Raw genomic sequence first — 17,253 nt, forward strand, 5'->3', positions numbered from 1 at the left:
TAGTTGACTTTCCCAAACAAGAAAAAAAAAAAAAAGAAACTTGGTCAAAATGGCAAAGACATAGCACAAATACACACAATCATGTATTTCTGTGGTTGTTTTTGGTTGTTTCTATGACTAAATAATAATAATAATAATAATAATAATATGCTCATTTTGTGAGTTCTACATTTTTGCAAATGTATTCACATACTCCAGTAGTGGTAAAATTTACCCTTTATAAAAGTAATGATAACATTTCCTCCCTATCAAAACACACCAGAAAGACCTATACGGCACGTGTCTGTGCCACTTGGGTTCCAAGGGTTTTAAGTTCTTCTGTCCCTGGAACTTTATGGTGTTAGTGTGTGTTAGTGATGTTAATGTTAGTCAGTCCAAGAAAGCAACCTTGAACCAGAAAAAAAGAAACATAAAGACAGAGGAAGTGTGTGCTGTGTGTGTGTGTTGGGTGTAGTTTATAAAGTGAGCAGCAGGTGGCAGCAGAAGCCTCTCAGGTGCTGACTGAGCCCGTTAATGCAGTGCTTGTGTAGCGGCTGGTTTCAGAGCATTTCCAGTCCAGACCGAGTCTCCTGGATCTCTCCTGCGTTCTCTACACTGCAACACTAAACATCACTCTGACTGCAGGACACAGCGGGGACATGGAGATAAACAGGCGGGGGGGACACACAGAACACGGGCAGAAAGTCGTCCTAAAATGCTAAAGGACAAATCAAGAGACGAGAAACAAAAACACAGTAGAACTAGAAGGCGATAAGGTTTTATCTGTCTCTCCAGGAGTCTCTCTTTAGTCCTCTTTGTTTTGGGGAAGAAAAAGAAGAAAAAGTTGAAAGTTGAAGAACTTGTTTATTTGCCGGCGGGAACTGAACCAGAAACACTTTTGAGGAAAATGGGGTGAGTTTGTTTGTCTCTCTGTTTAGTCGGGCTGGGTGTAGAGACCTCCGGGGACAACGCGCTGAGAACAAGAACAAGAACGAACTTATGAAGGCGACATGTTTCTTTAAACGTGGCAACACGAGGATCCGAAACTCCGTGCAACATAGTGTATATAGCGCCTGCAAGCGTGCTGTTTAGTGGAGCTGTGTGTGTGTGTGTGGAGGGGGGTCAGAGTGTAGGACAGTAATGGGGGGTGGCTGGGACAGTGTCTGAAGCAGTATGGGGGACAGTGGCTGGGACAGTTTGTGTGCATTGCAGTGTGCGGGACAGTGGCTGGGACAGTGTGTGGGGGACAGTGGCTGGGACAGTGTGTGGGGGACAGTGGCTGGGACAGTGTGTGGGGGACAGTGGCTGGGACAGTGTGTGGGGGACAGTGGCTGGGACAGTTTGTGTGCATTGCAGCAAGCGGGACAGTGGCTGGGACAGCATGGGGACAGTGTGTGGGGGACAGTGGCTGGGACAGTTTGTGGGGGACAGTGGCTGGGACAGTTTGTGTGCATTGCAGCGTGCAGGACAGTGGCTGGGACAGCGTGGGGGACAGTGGCTTGGACAGTTTGTGTGCATTGCAGCGTGGGGGACAGTGGCTGGGACAGCGTGCAGGACAGTGGCTGGGACAGCGTGCGGGACAGTGGCTGGGACAGCGTGGGGGACAGTGGCTGGGACAGTTTGTGTGCATTGCAGCGTGCGGGACAGTGGCTGGGACCGCATGGGGGACAGTGTGTGGGGGACAGTGGCTGGGACAGTTTGTCTGCATTGCAGCGTGCGGGACAGTGGGGATCACATGGGGGGGCAGTCTGCTGGTAACGGGTAATAGCGTGCCATTTGGGAACAGTGTGCTCTTTAGGGGTTAATGTACAGTTTAGGGGTTACAGTGTGAAGTTCAGGGTTTTAGTGTTAGGTTTACATGGACCGTGTTTGCTGTAGGGGTTATAGTGTAACCTTTTGGGCGACAGTGTGATCTTTAGGGGTTATAATGTAAAGTTTAGGGGTTATAGTGTACCATTTAGGGGGAGACAGCGTGCCATTTAGTGGTTATAGTGTAACAGTTTAGGAGGACAGCGTGCCGTTTAGGGGTTATAGTGTACAGTTTAGGGGGACAGCGTGCCCTTTAGGGGTTATAGTGTACAGTTTAGGGGGACAGCGTACCCTTTAGAGGGTTATAGTGTACAGTTTAGGGGAACAGCGTACCCTTTAGAGGGTTATAGTGTACAGTTTAGGGGGACAGCGTGCCCTTTAGGGGTTATAGTGTACAGTTTAGGGGAACAGCGTACCCTTTAGAGGGTTATAGTGTAGAGTTTATGGGGACAGCATGTACGCCAGTGGTTCTCATCCTTATATCTGCCCTGCAGATTTAAGTGTATTCCCTGCTCTACTACACACAAGTCAGTTAAGAACTTTGTGGTTGTTAATTAGTTGATTAAATCAGGTGTGTGTGAGTTTGAGTTAAATAACGTGTGCTGGGAGCTGAGAAAACCCTGAAATGTGCAGGACAGTCGTCCTCCATTACCGGAGCTGAGAACCTGTGGTTTAGATGGACAGTGTGCTGTTTAGAAGGACAATGCAATCTTTGGGGTTATAATATACAGTTTAAGTTTATAGTGTACTGTTTAAGCGGGACAGCATGTTGTTTGGGGGGACAATGTGGCATTTGAGGATGGCCAGTGTGCCTTTAGGGGACAGCATGCCCTTTAGGGGGACATCGTGCTGTTTAGGGGGGCAGCATTCTGTACATGGGGACAGCGTGCCCTTTAAAGGGGGCAGCATGTCATTTAGAGGGACAGTGTGCTTTTGGGGATTGTAGGATGCTGTTTGTGGGACAGCGTGCTGTTGTGGACGAAGCCTCAGTCTGCAGTACAGCCGCAGTGGTGAGGATGTAAATGCAACACCTTCATATTAAAGCTATTTTAAGAGTCTAAAGCAGCCTGCCGTTTGAGACATCGCATATCAGGTAGTTATAGTGAACAATTATTAACTTTTGTACTTAATGATTTTTTTTATTGAAATCCCAAAAGTCTTTTGGAAGTTAATTAAGCCAGGAATTTAAAATTGGGTTTTGTGCTTCACTCTCAACTCCTAATCTCTCAATTCATTACTGCCATCAATGTTTTTAACAGTTTAAACTAATTTTCTATCTGCATTGTTCTGCTTGTTATACGACATGCTTTTGCAAGAGTCCTAATGGGTATACGGACACATTCAGAATGGCAGGGTCCCCATTCACGGGGGAACGAGGTTTTATTAAATGTTTTCAAGAGTATGAAAGTGATGTAAAATCATAGGCCATGGCATTCACAGCAATCAGACTGAACGCCTGCGGGAGATTTAGGGTCGTCCTGTTTGACAGTGGCCTCTGTCACCATCATTACCTCATTAACCATGGGAATATCTTTGGGGAAAATTGTGTTTGTCATCTAGCCAAAGCCAGAAACTTGCACTGAAGGTGAACAGACACTTTAATAAAACACTTCATGTCCAATTTTTGCCAATGTCTTGGGGGATCAGGTTTGAAGTGATACAGGTTTTCTTTTGGGACACCTGGCAACCCGTCATGTCATACAGTGTAATCATAAGTATTGACTGAAAATGTATGAAAATGCCAAGTGTGAATGACGGTTTGTCTCAGCTGTCCAGTTGTGACTGGAAAATACTTAATATCAAGTCTGAACAAGATTACCATCATCACTCCTTTGATGTTTTGCGAAACTTGGCAACAGAGGCTCATATTATTACTGATGTGTGTGACACCTGTATGACAATGATGGTTTATAATGTATGGGGGGAAAAATGCGATTGAGACATTACTAGTGTTTATTTCAGATCTTCAGATTGCCTCCAGAAAGCTCAGTCAACTTTTGTCCTTTTTCTGTGAAAGATGCCAGAGATTCACATAATCAGAATTACAGTAGATTTTAGAGGGGTTCGGGCCAAACTGGGATTTTGCTTGAGAATAGCCAAACTGTTCTCTAACCCACTCTGGATGCCATAGGAGTAAGAATGACGCTTAGCTCTGGAGAATAGTCCATCATGTGGTGCGATTAAATGTAAGCAGAATAGAAGAAGAGGAAGAGAATGTGTGATTTTTCTCGATAAAGGAAAAGATAAAAAATTAAAGCGTTTGGGGAAAAAAAAATTATGAAGGCTGTCGCACTTTTGTATCGTGGTTGTCATGTGCCAGATCTCAAAATAGTGATTAGTGCACAATCCAGACTGACTGGGTGACAGGCTACAGTATATGATCAACTCCAGAATTATTGGCACCCTTCAAAGAAAATGAGCAAAAAATGAATATGAAAGTTAATGCAAAAAAATAGTCTCTGGGCCAAGCCAACCAGCCTTCAGGGTTAAAAAAAGAAAAGAAAAAAGAATTGGTATGTATTACCATCAGTGCTACCACCATATTTACCGCGGGTATTATACGTTTTTCATTGCATGCATTTCTCATTTTTTAGAGAGCCAAAAAGTTATATTTTTTATGAAATACAGTAGTGATTAACCAGCCAACGGAATGGCCCAGTATTAAATCCGAACCTTGTACTGTTTTTCAGCCGAGCGTGTTTCTCTTTCCCATCATGTAACCCTAGCCCTGAAAGTTTTTTATTGGCTATTGACTTGATGGGCGCAGGTAGTAAAATTCTACTTGAAATACAGATAAGTGATTTGGAAACCAGGCATGGGTAATTTGATCATACGCTTTACATTTTCCAGTGTTAGACACAAAGCAAGAGTGAGATAACATGGAAAAAGATTTTTAAAAAACTTTACCATGGCACATATTGGCTTTGGGGGAAAAAAAAAAAAAAAAAAAAAAATATATATATATATATATATATATATATATATATATATATATATATATAAAAATTAAATCTACCTGATCAGGGAGGGGCCACTTGGTGACCTTGCCACCTTTCTCCGCTTCGCCGGCAGAGGCTCACTGGAGTGTGTGAGGAAGACGCACTTGAGCACTTGGGCTGAGTGGTTAGAGCTTCTCTCTGAGTGTTTAGATCGATAGAAATGTTATTAATCCTGTTAGAGAAGACATCCTGTAATAGATTTCTCAGTTTTATGTGCGAATCACTGCTATAAATAGGTTGCAGCAACTAAAATAATTTTGAAAAAGTGGATGATTAATATTACAGCAGCCATATGGATGAAACTAAAGAAGTGACCCCACCCGGCTCAAACACATGCTTCGGATTCGCTCCAGTGCCTTTTTCAAATCGGAAGGAAAAGTGAGGACTGGCAGAAGCTGAGGATTGAAGTAGTCTTGTGGGGGAGAAATGTAAATGTTTTCCTACACTATTCACGTTGGCCGTTCAGGGGTATTGCTCTGTGAATAGTAGGGCTTGAACGATGCGGACAGGAAACCGTTTGGGATTTTCTCCAACTAGAAGAGTTAGATCACAGGAAGGAATAAATATGAAACGTTACATATATATAACAATAATAAAACATATATGAAATAATAATAACAGAAAGTGTTATTGCCATCGTATCTCTGAAGGAAATGTGCTAAAACTTGCAGGTCATAAAAATATTTTGTAGATAATGTTGGTCTTAAAATCAAGTCTGTGTTAAAGTTTGTTTTTCTTTCTTTCCTGCTGTCTGAATGAAAAAAAAATCTAAATCATTGTGTGTAAAGTTTATTTTATATAGTAGCATAGTTATTAATATTATTATTATAATTGGTATTATTAATTTGGGAAGCACAGTTCTCCCATGCTTGGTGGGTTTTCTCCTAAAGCACAAAAACAGGCAAATTAGCCTAATTGGTGTTCCCAAATTGCCCATATGTGTGTGTGTGTGTGTGTGCGTGTGTGTGTGTGTACACCCTGCGGTGGATTGGCACCCTGTCCTGTGTGTACCCCGCCTCATGCCCAAAGTCTCCTTGACCCCGTACAGGATAAGTGGTATAGAAGATAAACGAAAGGGTGCCAATAAATCTGGAGCTGACAACTAAATTGCTTAGCATAGTTTTGTTATTGCAAAAGTGTTAATGCTTGATTTCTATCGAATAAAATATGTACAGAATGATATACACTGGTAGAAATTAAGTTTGAAACCTGAGGAAACTGCAGCAGGTCTGGGTTTGACGGCTCATTACTCATTACGTGTCATTACATTACTCCATCATGACAACTTTCAAAACATCAAACAAGTGACTTGCAATGCAAAGTTAATAAAGTCTGAGTATCCAAGCTTTGGATATTAGTAATTCAATCCATGTGATATCACTGGAGGCCTAATGGCTGAACAACCTGGATTTGATTAATACTACCTTCAGGGAATGTTGCTATTACAAAAAATAATATAATATAATATAAAAAAATATATAAAGTTCTATAAAGTTGGGGATAAACTATACGAATATACAAGATTTTTTTAATTGGATTCCAAATCGTCCCAAGTCGCGTCTAGTTGCCGTGGTAAGGCACAGAAGTCTGTAAGTGTATGAGGGATACAGGCTGAGAGCCGACTCCTCCCGTCATGAGTCTCTGTACATCAAATGTTTAATACAGTACAAGGAACAGGGGGAAACTTCGTTGTCGGTTAGCGTACAGTATACTCGCAGTTTCTTCAGAATCTTGTAGGATTGTGAAGGTCCTGTAGTGGATCCACAGCTTAAAATGTTATGGTTGAATTATTTATTTTAGATGCATGAATTTTTCAGAGATTGTTATCTAGTATAAGAATGTTTTTCAGTCCACAGTTGCATATTTTCCAGTGTATGGTGTACTGAATATCGTAAAATAATAATAATAATATTTTTATGCATTTTTATTCTTTATTTGCACATAAAACTTTGTGCTTTCTATCACAATCTGCCATAAAATTATTATACCAATTGAAAGTGCATTCTGTATTTTAATTAGCAATTAGACAAAATATGAATTTGGTTTATTGAATCAATGTTAGAAATTAGACAAATAAAAAAGCATGAATAATACAAAAAGAATGGCTTGGAAAACCTTTTCCTGTAACACTGTAACAAGTTAGAGCCCCACTTCCTTTCTAAAGCTTCTGCATTGCAGAAACTAATTTAGATTCAAGCCTGAAGTTTTGCCCACTACATATTAAACATATTGACATTATTTCAAGTCTGAAATGGTGAGTTTGTGGCCTATGATAACAGACTGTATTAAAAAAAAAGACCGGAAAAGAACTCTACTAATTTAGTAGTCTATTTATATTCTATTTATCTACTTTTACTATTGAGACCAAAATTGTTTTTTTTTTTTTGTTTTTTTTTGTAGCAGACTGCAAAGTTTACTTCTGTTGTAAAACTGGACATTTTAACATTCAGCTCTATGGGGGTTGGCTCACTTTTGGAGCCCCTAGTGGACATTTGGGGAACTGCACATTATGGCACTTGCATGTTCACTTCATTTTTCAGAACTGGAGCTTTGCTTATGATGTGGTAGATTTTTTTTTTTTTTTTTTTTACTTTCTGCTTCTGCTTTTTCATGCCAAATCTTTTCATCTCTAAAAATTTTTAAAAAATTGTCTTCAGATTTAACGTGAGTTCTCTGGTGTCCAACAGGGAACAGCCTCTGTTTAGCACGAAGGCGCACGTGTTTCAGATTGACCCGGCCACTAAGAGAAACTGGATTCCAGCCAGCAAGCATGCAGTCACTGTCTCTTTCTTCTATGATGCCAGCAGGACTGTGTATCGCATTATAAGTGTAGGAGGCACAAAGGTAAAACCACTAGATACAGAGCACTACAAGTTGTATGGGCTTTATTTTAAGTTACGTTCTTGTCACCATTTGCTTTGACTCAGGCGATTATAAACAGCACTGTGACACCCAACATGACCTTCACCAAGACATCACAGAAGTTTGGGCAGTGGGCAGACAGCAGGGCAAACACTGTGTATGGATTAGGCTTTTCTACAGAGCAGCATCTTCAACAGGTCAGCAGTCTTCAATTACAGTTCTTCCTGAATTATAATGATGCAAACAAAATTGGTTTAACTGTTAAATAAGTAAAAAGCCTAATTACACAATTAGCCTTGTTAAAAATTCATTTGGATTGTAATGTGTAATTACTGTTGTGTATTTTTACTTACAAGATCAATAAAACAGCGATTCATACACATTTATCCATCCATCCATACATACATACTTTTCAGCCATCTATCCATCCATCACATGCTGGTTTAGCAATCAATCCATCCACCCATCCACCACATACTTATGTTGCTATCCGTCTAACGCACATTTTCCATTTATATATCCATCCATTTAGCCACCCATACTTATTTACCGTCCATCCATTCATCTGTCCTGTTCTCATTTATCTATCCATCCATCAATCCATCCATCATTCCAACTTCATCTTGGACAGCCCTCCATTCATCCATCCTATACTGATGTAGCAATCCATCATCCCTTACTCATTAATCCATCCATCCATCCACCCCATACTTATTTAGCCATCCATCCATCTAATACCCATTTTCCATCTATCCATTCATCTTTCTATCCACCACATACTTATGTTGCCATCCATCTAATGCCCATTTTTTAATTTATATATCCATCCATTCAGCCACCCATACTTATTTAGTTGTCCAGCCATTCATCTGTTTCATTCTCATGTATCCATCCATCCATCAATCCATCCATCCATCCATCCATCCATCAATCCATCCATCATTCCAACTCCACCGTTCAGAATAACATTCATTTATCGACTCTTGTCCCATCCAATTCCATCCAATGCAATTTTGGAAATATTTGCTAAAAATCTGTTGAATTTAGGTTTTTTTATGATTTTTATTTTGTGTACTCTGTACAGTTCTCAGAACAGTTCAAAGAAGTCAAAGAGGCTGCACGACTTGTGAGGGAGAAATCGCAAGAGAAGTTTGAGCTGATCAGTCCTGGTTTAAACATCTCATCTCTACAGGTTTTTTTATCCTACATTACATTAAAACACAATACAGTCATACTTGTATAATGTAGTGAGTTGATTCCTTTATGACACCCTGTGCCTAAATAAATAGTTAAGTTTACTTAAAGTTGTGCCTTGACAATATACAGTGTTCGTTAGATTACCTTGAATACATGGTAAAGAATGAATACATTATAAAGGTTTAAAGGTTGAAAATGCTAAGCCTAATTCCAAATGTCCAAAACTTTGGATCAGGACTTGTGTCGACCCAGTTGTATCGAACCCTTTTGTGTAATGTAGTTTTACTATGGACAGCTAAGAAGCACTCTATGCCTCTCTAAAGCCGTGTGGAAGGTCGGTATGAATTGGTCACTAAGGGAGAATTCTTCATCCTTTAATCCCACTCGAGTATTATAAATGATTCAAGTTAACAGAGTGTGTGCCTTTGGCTGGTTTAAATGGACTTCTTTTCAATTAATAAAAGCCATTTTGAAGTGCTGCATGAAAGCTCTGGTACATGAAAGGAAAGTAATTTAGAAAACATAAATAAATAAATAAATGAATAAATAAGGATCCCTTAAGTATGGCTTTATCACTTCACGCACTGTTAATGGATTAGATTTATATAGAGTCTGAGGCATCTATGAAGTTACATTTATTTATGAGTTGCTCCACTAACTACTGTATCTGTATGTTTGTATTTATGTACATTAACAAGAAACATTAACAAGTAACAAAGATATATTTCATACATCCTGGCTTATTTATTTTATAATATACTGTATATTCAATAATAGGGCAATTCCTGGTAATGGTCAACCGTATATATAAAAAGATATAGATATATACGATAGATATAATGCCATATGTGTTATTTTATATATACATTTCATATATACAGTAGTGTATATACGTGTGTGTGTGTGTTTGTGTGTTTGAAGATAAAAAAAACAAAATCTCATTCATTAGTTTCTTGTGGTTTATTTTTTATTCCCTGTCTCGGGGGAAAAAACATGGATATGTTTTATTTCATAACTGCATCTCCCAGTAAAAGTGTAATATTTATCGCATACATGGCCGCAGACTACTTTGCAGCAGTTGGTAATAATATTAAATAATTGTAAGACAAAGTGTGGTCTGTTATTCTTGGAGTCTAATAAGAGGCTCTTATCAAGTCAGAATCCTTCTCTGCCTCTCGACTGTCTGTTGTTCAGGGCCTGTCTGAAGATCGCCACGCTACAGCCGCATTTCTGTGTGTAAATGGCTCTGGGGAGGACAAGCTATTTCGGAGCAAGAGCGCAGACCTGGAACCGACCATGAAGAAGGAGTATGTAAAAAAGATACATTCTGAAGGGTAATGCATCCAATAATACTGTTTATCCAATAATACCATTTTATATAGTACACCAGTTCTATATATATTCACTCTATACAATCAAACTGTTGTTATTTTATTCTAAATACATTCCATACACTAATCTATGTTATACTCATTGCAGCTTTAGATATGAATTTGATCTGTGTTTAAGTTTGACTCTGAGATCATATCATACTCTTATCATACATAATCTGTTTTTTATAGATCCATATGTGAGACAAGCATGGAGACCGAGCTATTCACTCTGAGGGAGAGCAACTCCAAGCTTGTCACGGCTCTCCGGGAAGCCAACAGCAGCATCGAACAGTGGAAAAGTCAGCTCACTGAGTATCAGCAGGAGACGCACAGACTCAGAGACCAGGCCAGTTGTTTTTCTTCGATTTTTTTTCTTTTTTTTTTTTTTGTTCAGGGCAGACTCTACATGGATCTTTTGGTTTCACTACCCCAGACTTGTCTGTTATTGAGCCTAAGTTTAAAGACTGCTTTAAATTCTGTTAATGAACTGCACATTTAGAATTACATAAAAAAAAAAAAAAAAGCCCAAACTGCACACGTAGTATGTGTGTGTTGTGCTTGTGCCATGCGATGGATTGGCACCCCATTGGCACTCACTTAATTTCTTGCCTCGAGTTCCCTGGGATAGGCTCCAGGCTTTCTGCGACCCTGAATGAGTGAGATAATAAAACACACCAGCAAGTCCACCTCTGAATGGCTGAAAAGGAAAAAAAAAAGATTTTAGTAGCCTCGTCAAAGTCCGGATCCCATTGAGATGCTTTGGCATGACCTTAAACAGGCCGTTCAAGCTCGAAACCTTCCCAAGGTGGCTGAATTAAAACAATTCTGCAAAGTAAAGTGGACCAAAATTCCTCTACAGCGATGTGAAAGACTTATTGCCGGTTATCGAAAATGCTTGATTGCAGTTGTTGCTTCCAACAACCAGTAATTAGGTTTTTCTTTTTCACATAGGGCCAGGCAGGTTTGGACAGCTTTTTTTTTTTTTTCTAAAGCATTTTGGATTTATTCAGAAGGGAGCGAATACTTTTTCACAGCACTGTATGCGAAGTGCTGCATCAAGTGCTTTTTTTATACCCATGTTGTTAAATTAATCCAAATTAGCAGTAAATAATGTTGAAATTGCAATCATGACCATTCATGCAGCAATATATTGGCAATAGAAAAGACTCCTAATACGTGTTTATTTCAATATTTTGTCTATCGTTTTTACATCCACTACATCCACATTTTGCGTCCTGTATTTTTTGTTGGGCTCAAGGCTTTGCGCCGGTGCTTGTCTAGACGCTATTTAAAACCCTCTGCTCTTATTCGGGAAATATTTGGCAACCTCGGACGTGTAAACTAAATACTGCATAGTCTGAACGGTACACGCAGACTTATCCACTTAAGTAAGATCTAATTCTAATTCAGAATATACGTAACTTTCCCAACACTGAATTTAATTCACCTGCTTTGAATAAGGCTTATGGTGCATAAAGGAAAGAACAAGTAGGTGGTGCAATGTAGTTCAGGTCTCATGGGAAGAGTTGCATGAGTACAATGCATCACCCTGACTCTAATGTGGAAAAAAAAGAAAAAAAAAAGGGACTCTGGCGAACGTTCTGCTGTTAGTTTGTCGTAATATAATAGAAGCCGAAATATGATCAGCGCACTACAGCCCGGGTGTGCTCAAAATCAAGAGGTGTCCTGACCCTGTTTGGACATGCTTCAAGGGTTTTTCAGTGACCGAGCGAAGATTTATTACTTCTGTATAAGCCAGACATTTAACTCGTGCTTTGAAAGAACTGTATCTAGGTCATGGCAAATTTACAATGTGAACTGTAAGGAGGCAAAACAGCTGCAACGAACTCCAAGGTTTCCTGGAGTTCACACACGCCGCTCGTAAAGGGATTTACGATGATGACGATACGTCGTGAAGAACTTTTTTTCTTTTTTTTCTCCTCCAGATCGCACAAGACAAAGTGGTCTGATTTGATTTGTAAGGAGAAATTATTCACTGTCGTCTCGTTGTGGATTTCAGGTGGCCGAGCTGGAATCGAGCTCAAGTGGAAAAGCTGCATCGTGTGAGAACAGAACCATGGACCTCTTTCAGTCTGTAGAAGACATGGAGGCCATTCTAAAGGCTAAAGATGAAGTACGTCTATTTAATGAGAAACTTTTTTTTTTTTTTTTTACAGTTTAAAAGATCAGCATGCACATACTGTAGGTGTGTGTGAGATACTAATCCAATTTAATCCTGCTCAAAAATGTGTGCATAATTCATGCGAGATTAAAGGAATATATAATAATAAAAATTTTTTTTTTGATTTTTAATTGCATTTACTTTTACACAAAGCTTTTCAGTTCAGTTCGATGGTTGGTATAAGGAATTGCTACTTCATTATGTAATTCATGCTTCATATTTACTGATTCCTTTCCTGGTTCTGGAAGCTGTTTGGGATTTGTACATTTCTCAACGCGGCCCATTTCTGTCATAAAACCGAGGAATAAATATATTTACGCTTGCAGGAAATTACAAAGCTACAAAGCAGTAAATCTGATTTCCAAGATCTGGAGAAGGAGAGGGAAGAGATTACTAAAAGAATGCAGGTAAGCTTGAGGTCCTTTGTTAATAATCCCTCTTAGTGCAGCAGTAAAGTAGATTTTAGTGTACTGTAACTGGAAGCGTCTCTGCTTTGCGTCGTTAGGAGCTGGAGCAGAGGAACCTCGAGCTGGAACAGCAAGTGCAGAAAGCGGAGCAGAAACTGGCGTCTTCGCTGGACGCACGGCAGCAGGCGGAGAACGAAGTGCGGAAAGTCATCGAAGTGCTGGACGTCAAGATTTGTGACCTGAACAGCCTGAGAAAGAGCCTGGCCACCTTTCTAGAGAAATAGCAGCCTTGATATCGGGCACCAGACTGATGAATCATACAGGCGTGTAGAGATGAAGCATGCCACTTAATTCCTATTAAACATGCATCAGCTACACTACTTTCTTCAAATCTCAGAGGAGGCTTGGTAACACTGCACCGCACTTCGTCACTAAACCTTAGAGGCAGATACCAAGATTGGGGTTTTATTCTTCATCATTTCCATTAGCTCTTGTGAAAAAAAACAAGCATGCTCTTTGTTACGCATTTAGTTCTCATCCCTTTCTTCACTCTCTTCACGACCTGATAGATCATCAGCTCCTGTGAGGAAGCAAAACAGCACCTTGTTGTACAAAACTGGACTGAAAAGTGATGTGAAGTGAAATATTAGCTCTATATACAGTACAACAATCCTGCTAAAAGGTACACAAAAAAGATTCCAGGGTTTGTTTTGTTGATTTGATGATATTTCTCGAATGCAGTACAGTACAGTACTGTGCACCTGTCTCGAGCCACCCCTCTTTTCTTCATATTAAGCGAATGAAATTATAAACAAATAGGAACATGTTTTACTGCAACTTGAAGATCTAGGGTTGAGGGTTCAATTCCCGTCTCAGGTCTGTGCATCTGTGCATGGAGCATATTTTTCCCTGTCATCATCTGCACCCGTTTCTCACTGGTTCATGTCTTAATTGGATATTTCTTATTCTTGAATAGTTAATGGGTCACTGTGTGGCTTAACAAACCAAATTAATTGGTCAGGTACAGGGACTGGACTGAAAATATGGGGCAAAAAAAGTCGTTCAGGAAGCCTGGAGAACTGTTTCTCAAGAAAATACAAGAATGGCCGACTCTTTGGAAGTAAAATATAAAGGAATAAATGGGGCTCAAGACTTTTGCACAGAACTGTTCTTTTTCTATTTAAGAGCACAATGACAATAATAGTGGAGTACATGTTGGGAGATTTGCATTAAGAAGTAAACTGGGATTAAACTAAAGGTCCAAACTAGATCTCCTTTAAACTTTGTAATACAGTAATATGTAATAAGATGTACATTGCAGATATATGTGTATTATAAACTAATGAATGATTCAAAGGATGTATAGTTACAGAAACGCTACTACTCCATATAATAGTGTTTATTTGTTGAAGTCGAGCTTGTAGCAAAGATCTATGTAAATTTTTTGACGGTCTTCATTACCTCTGCCAGAGGTTCAGACAGATGGAGCTTTAGCAACTATAATGATGAAACACTAGGCCATTAGTTTACAAGTACACTCAGTATTAGTTTCCACTCTTATCATTATAAATGCTGCTTTCCTTTTCACTTCTAATGGGTTTGGAAATCTTTATATTATTATCTACCATTGCCCAAAGTACACGGACACCCGCTACACCCGTATGTGGGTCTACCTCAAATTCGGAAGCACACGATTGTACAGAAAGTCTTAAAATGCTGTACCATCATGCAGAGAGCTCAGACATGTTTCAGCATGAAAGTCCTTCTCTACAAGGCACAGTACATAAAGACATGATTTGCTAAGGTTGGTGTGAAAGAACCCAAATGACCCGAATACAGAGCACTAATCATAGCCTTACTGAACACATTAGCCCCGACAGCCATCATCCAATGTGTAGTAGACATCCGTCCCAGAACATTGGGAGGTTATCAGGAATAGGGTGTTTAACGAGCACGTTTAATATAAATGATTGAGTGTCCACATACTTTTGGTCATTTACGTACAGGGTATGAGACAGCTTGGACATCTTAAAAAAACCTATTTCCATAAAGGACGTTCCTGTGAACAGAATTTCTCTTCAGTGCTTTTTGCATTTATCGTACTTATTACTGCATCTGATTTGACGCCTCCTTTAATTTCCAGATAAATAACTTTCAAATATTACTGCTTGCCCTTTAAAATTCTTCACACAGTATGCTGTAACTTCCTTCTCAAAGACTTTATACTAACGCTATGAATTCATAAGATTGATTGTTAGATGTGAATTTTGCATATTTGGATAAAACATGGTATTTCTACTAACACCAGTTAAACAGATACAAAGGTTAAAAAGGCGGATGACCTGACCTTCATGTCAATGATCATTACCATTGTCAAAACTTGGGTGTATGGGTACGACGACAGAAACAGAGCTTGTAAACAGAGTTGAGGGTTAAACTTAAGGCTGTATACCAGATCTCTTCTCTTCCCGATTGAACTAGAAATGTTGATCATTTTTGGTATAACTATTCCTCCCTGAGCAGCTCTTTGCCCTTCCGTTCACAATAACGGCTATGATTTGCATAAATACAATTTTGTAATGTTGGAATATGAGAAATCTTTATATTAACAATAAAAGGTACTGATTTGCCTTCTGTGAAAAATTGTTTATACTGTTAACACGTCCGAAGCTAAGGTGAGTTACAGTTCACTATTATGTTTCCCTTGGCCTTGTGAACTTAGAAAAATAATATAGAAACATACTGTACAAGGTGGTATGTTAGTCTTGTAACACGCCAACAGATGGCAGCACAAGGCTGCACGCACAGTCACAGGGGACACTGATCTTCATAAGTCAGTGTCAGTGCCAAAAGACATCGTCCTGTGTACGTCGGGAGCTGGTGATATTCTGACCGCATGCGTTACCACGTCTGCGATTTCATCATGTACAGCAAGTTAGTACAAGCAGCAAACGTGAAATTATTATTCTAATATTATGCGTGAAATTGGGCAAATATGCCAAAGATGTTTGACATGAATCGGCGACGCTGCAATAAGTTTGAGGTGCGCTTCAGGAGTGGGAAAACAGCACTGGAAGATGATGAGATGTAAGGAAGACCTTCAATGCATTCGACCTCCGAAAATGACGAAACCATTCAGCAACTTGTGCATGAGGATTGTAGGAGAACAGTCCACATCATTGCGGCCAGGTTCGTCCCCAGAAGCAGAACAAACATTGTGTCTGTCAAGAACTCCATCAACGAGCCGCGGATGACCTGACCTTCATGTCAAGGATCATTACCATTGTCAAAACTTGGGTGTATGATCCCGACGGCAGAAACAGAGCTTGCAAATCTCTAAACTTTTTGATAACCCCTCATAGTAGGATGATTGTATTATATTTAGACAGCTTTTTTAACATCTGCCTACATTTCATTATGTTATCTGAAAGTCATACAAACATAAGAAGACATCTTAAATGGCGCAGCAGAAAATAGTTTAGTCTAAAGTTGTGCATCAGCCTTCACTACAGTAACTCCTCCTCTATATAAAGGTACCACTTAACATAGTTTTTATGATAAGCCTTTGCAAGCATTTGCACCATCGTTGAACCAACCTCTCAAATCCAATTTGAAAAACTTTGTTGCAGTCGATGGTCTCCCACTGTGATACAGCATGTTTACAAAGATGACACCATTGACAAACAAAGTGCACAGATGGATGAAGTTTAACAGAGGGGAAACCAGCATCGAAGACGTTCCACACAGTGAGGGACCATCAATTTAAGACGTGAAGCAGACAGTACGATAATGGTTCCGGCATACTGGGAAAACTTTCTACCTTGATGGTACCCAAGTGCTGGTGAAACACTGAGGTAAGTGCATTAGTGTAGCAGGGGATTATATAGAGAAATACTGTAAAAATAGTTTTACTATCATAACTGTGTACTGTAATTCCTGGTTTTACTTGAATACTCATACATTTTAATCACGTGTTTGTAATGTACAGGTTAAAGCATTATATGTCAATGCTGATTACAGAGCATTTAACTTACATTTTTATCTCATTATACATATAAGCAGTTGAGGGCCTTGCTCAAGGCCTACTAGGGACAACTTGGTGGGATTTGAACCTGGGATCTTCTGAACCATAGGTCAATGCCTTAACCAGTGAGCTACACCTCACCCTGAGAAAAGTTTCTGAATGACTTTTTTGACGGAGGGTGCGATTCCCACAATGGGTCTGTGTGCATGTTCTCCCTGTTCTTGGTTGATTTCCACCAGGTTCTCCGGTTTCCTACCAGAGTCCAAAGACAAGCAGTGCCAAAGCGTCTCCAAATTACCCACATTATGTGAGTGCTCGTGTGCCCCGCGATGCATTATCACCCTGTCCAGGATGTGCCTCATCTCGTGCCCCAAGTCCCCTGGAATATGCTCCAGGGCTCCCACGACCCTGTGCAAGATAT

General features: G+C 39.7%; 1 protein-coding gene across 2 annotated transcripts; it reads left to right on the forward strand.

The window, feature by feature from the left end:
* Positions 1 to 515: 515 nt before the first annotated feature.
* homer3b (homer scaffold protein 3b) lies at positions 516 to 15,451 on the forward strand. 2 transcript variants are annotated; one of them, XM_053513773.1, is made up of 9 exons: positions 516 to 891; positions 7,475 to 7,631; positions 7,715 to 7,846; positions 8,734 to 8,841; positions 10,041 to 10,180; positions 10,409 to 10,565; positions 12,240 to 12,353; positions 12,728 to 12,808; positions 12,907 to 15,451. In XM_053513773.1, the coding sequence occupies exons 1-9, from the start codon at positions 887 to 889 to the stop codon at positions 13,090 to 13,092; spliced, it is 1,080 nt and encodes a 359-aa protein (XP_053369748.1). In that variant the 5' UTR covers positions 516 to 886; the 3' UTR covers positions 13,093 to 15,451. The 2 variants fall into 2 exon arrangements, with proteins under 2 accessions (XP_053369748.1, XP_053369749.1); XM_053513774.1 differs by having other exon boundaries at positions 12,740 to 12,808.
* Positions 15,452 to 17,253: the final 1,802 nt, after the last annotated feature.

Source organism: Clarias gariepinus, chromosome 15, assembly GCF_024256425.1.
Source record: "Clarias gariepinus isolate MV-2021 ecotype Netherlands chromosome 15, CGAR_prim_01v2, whole genome shotgun sequence".
NCBI classification, from domain to species: Eukaryota; Metazoa; Chordata; class Actinopteri; order Siluriformes; family Clariidae; genus Clarias; species Clarias gariepinus.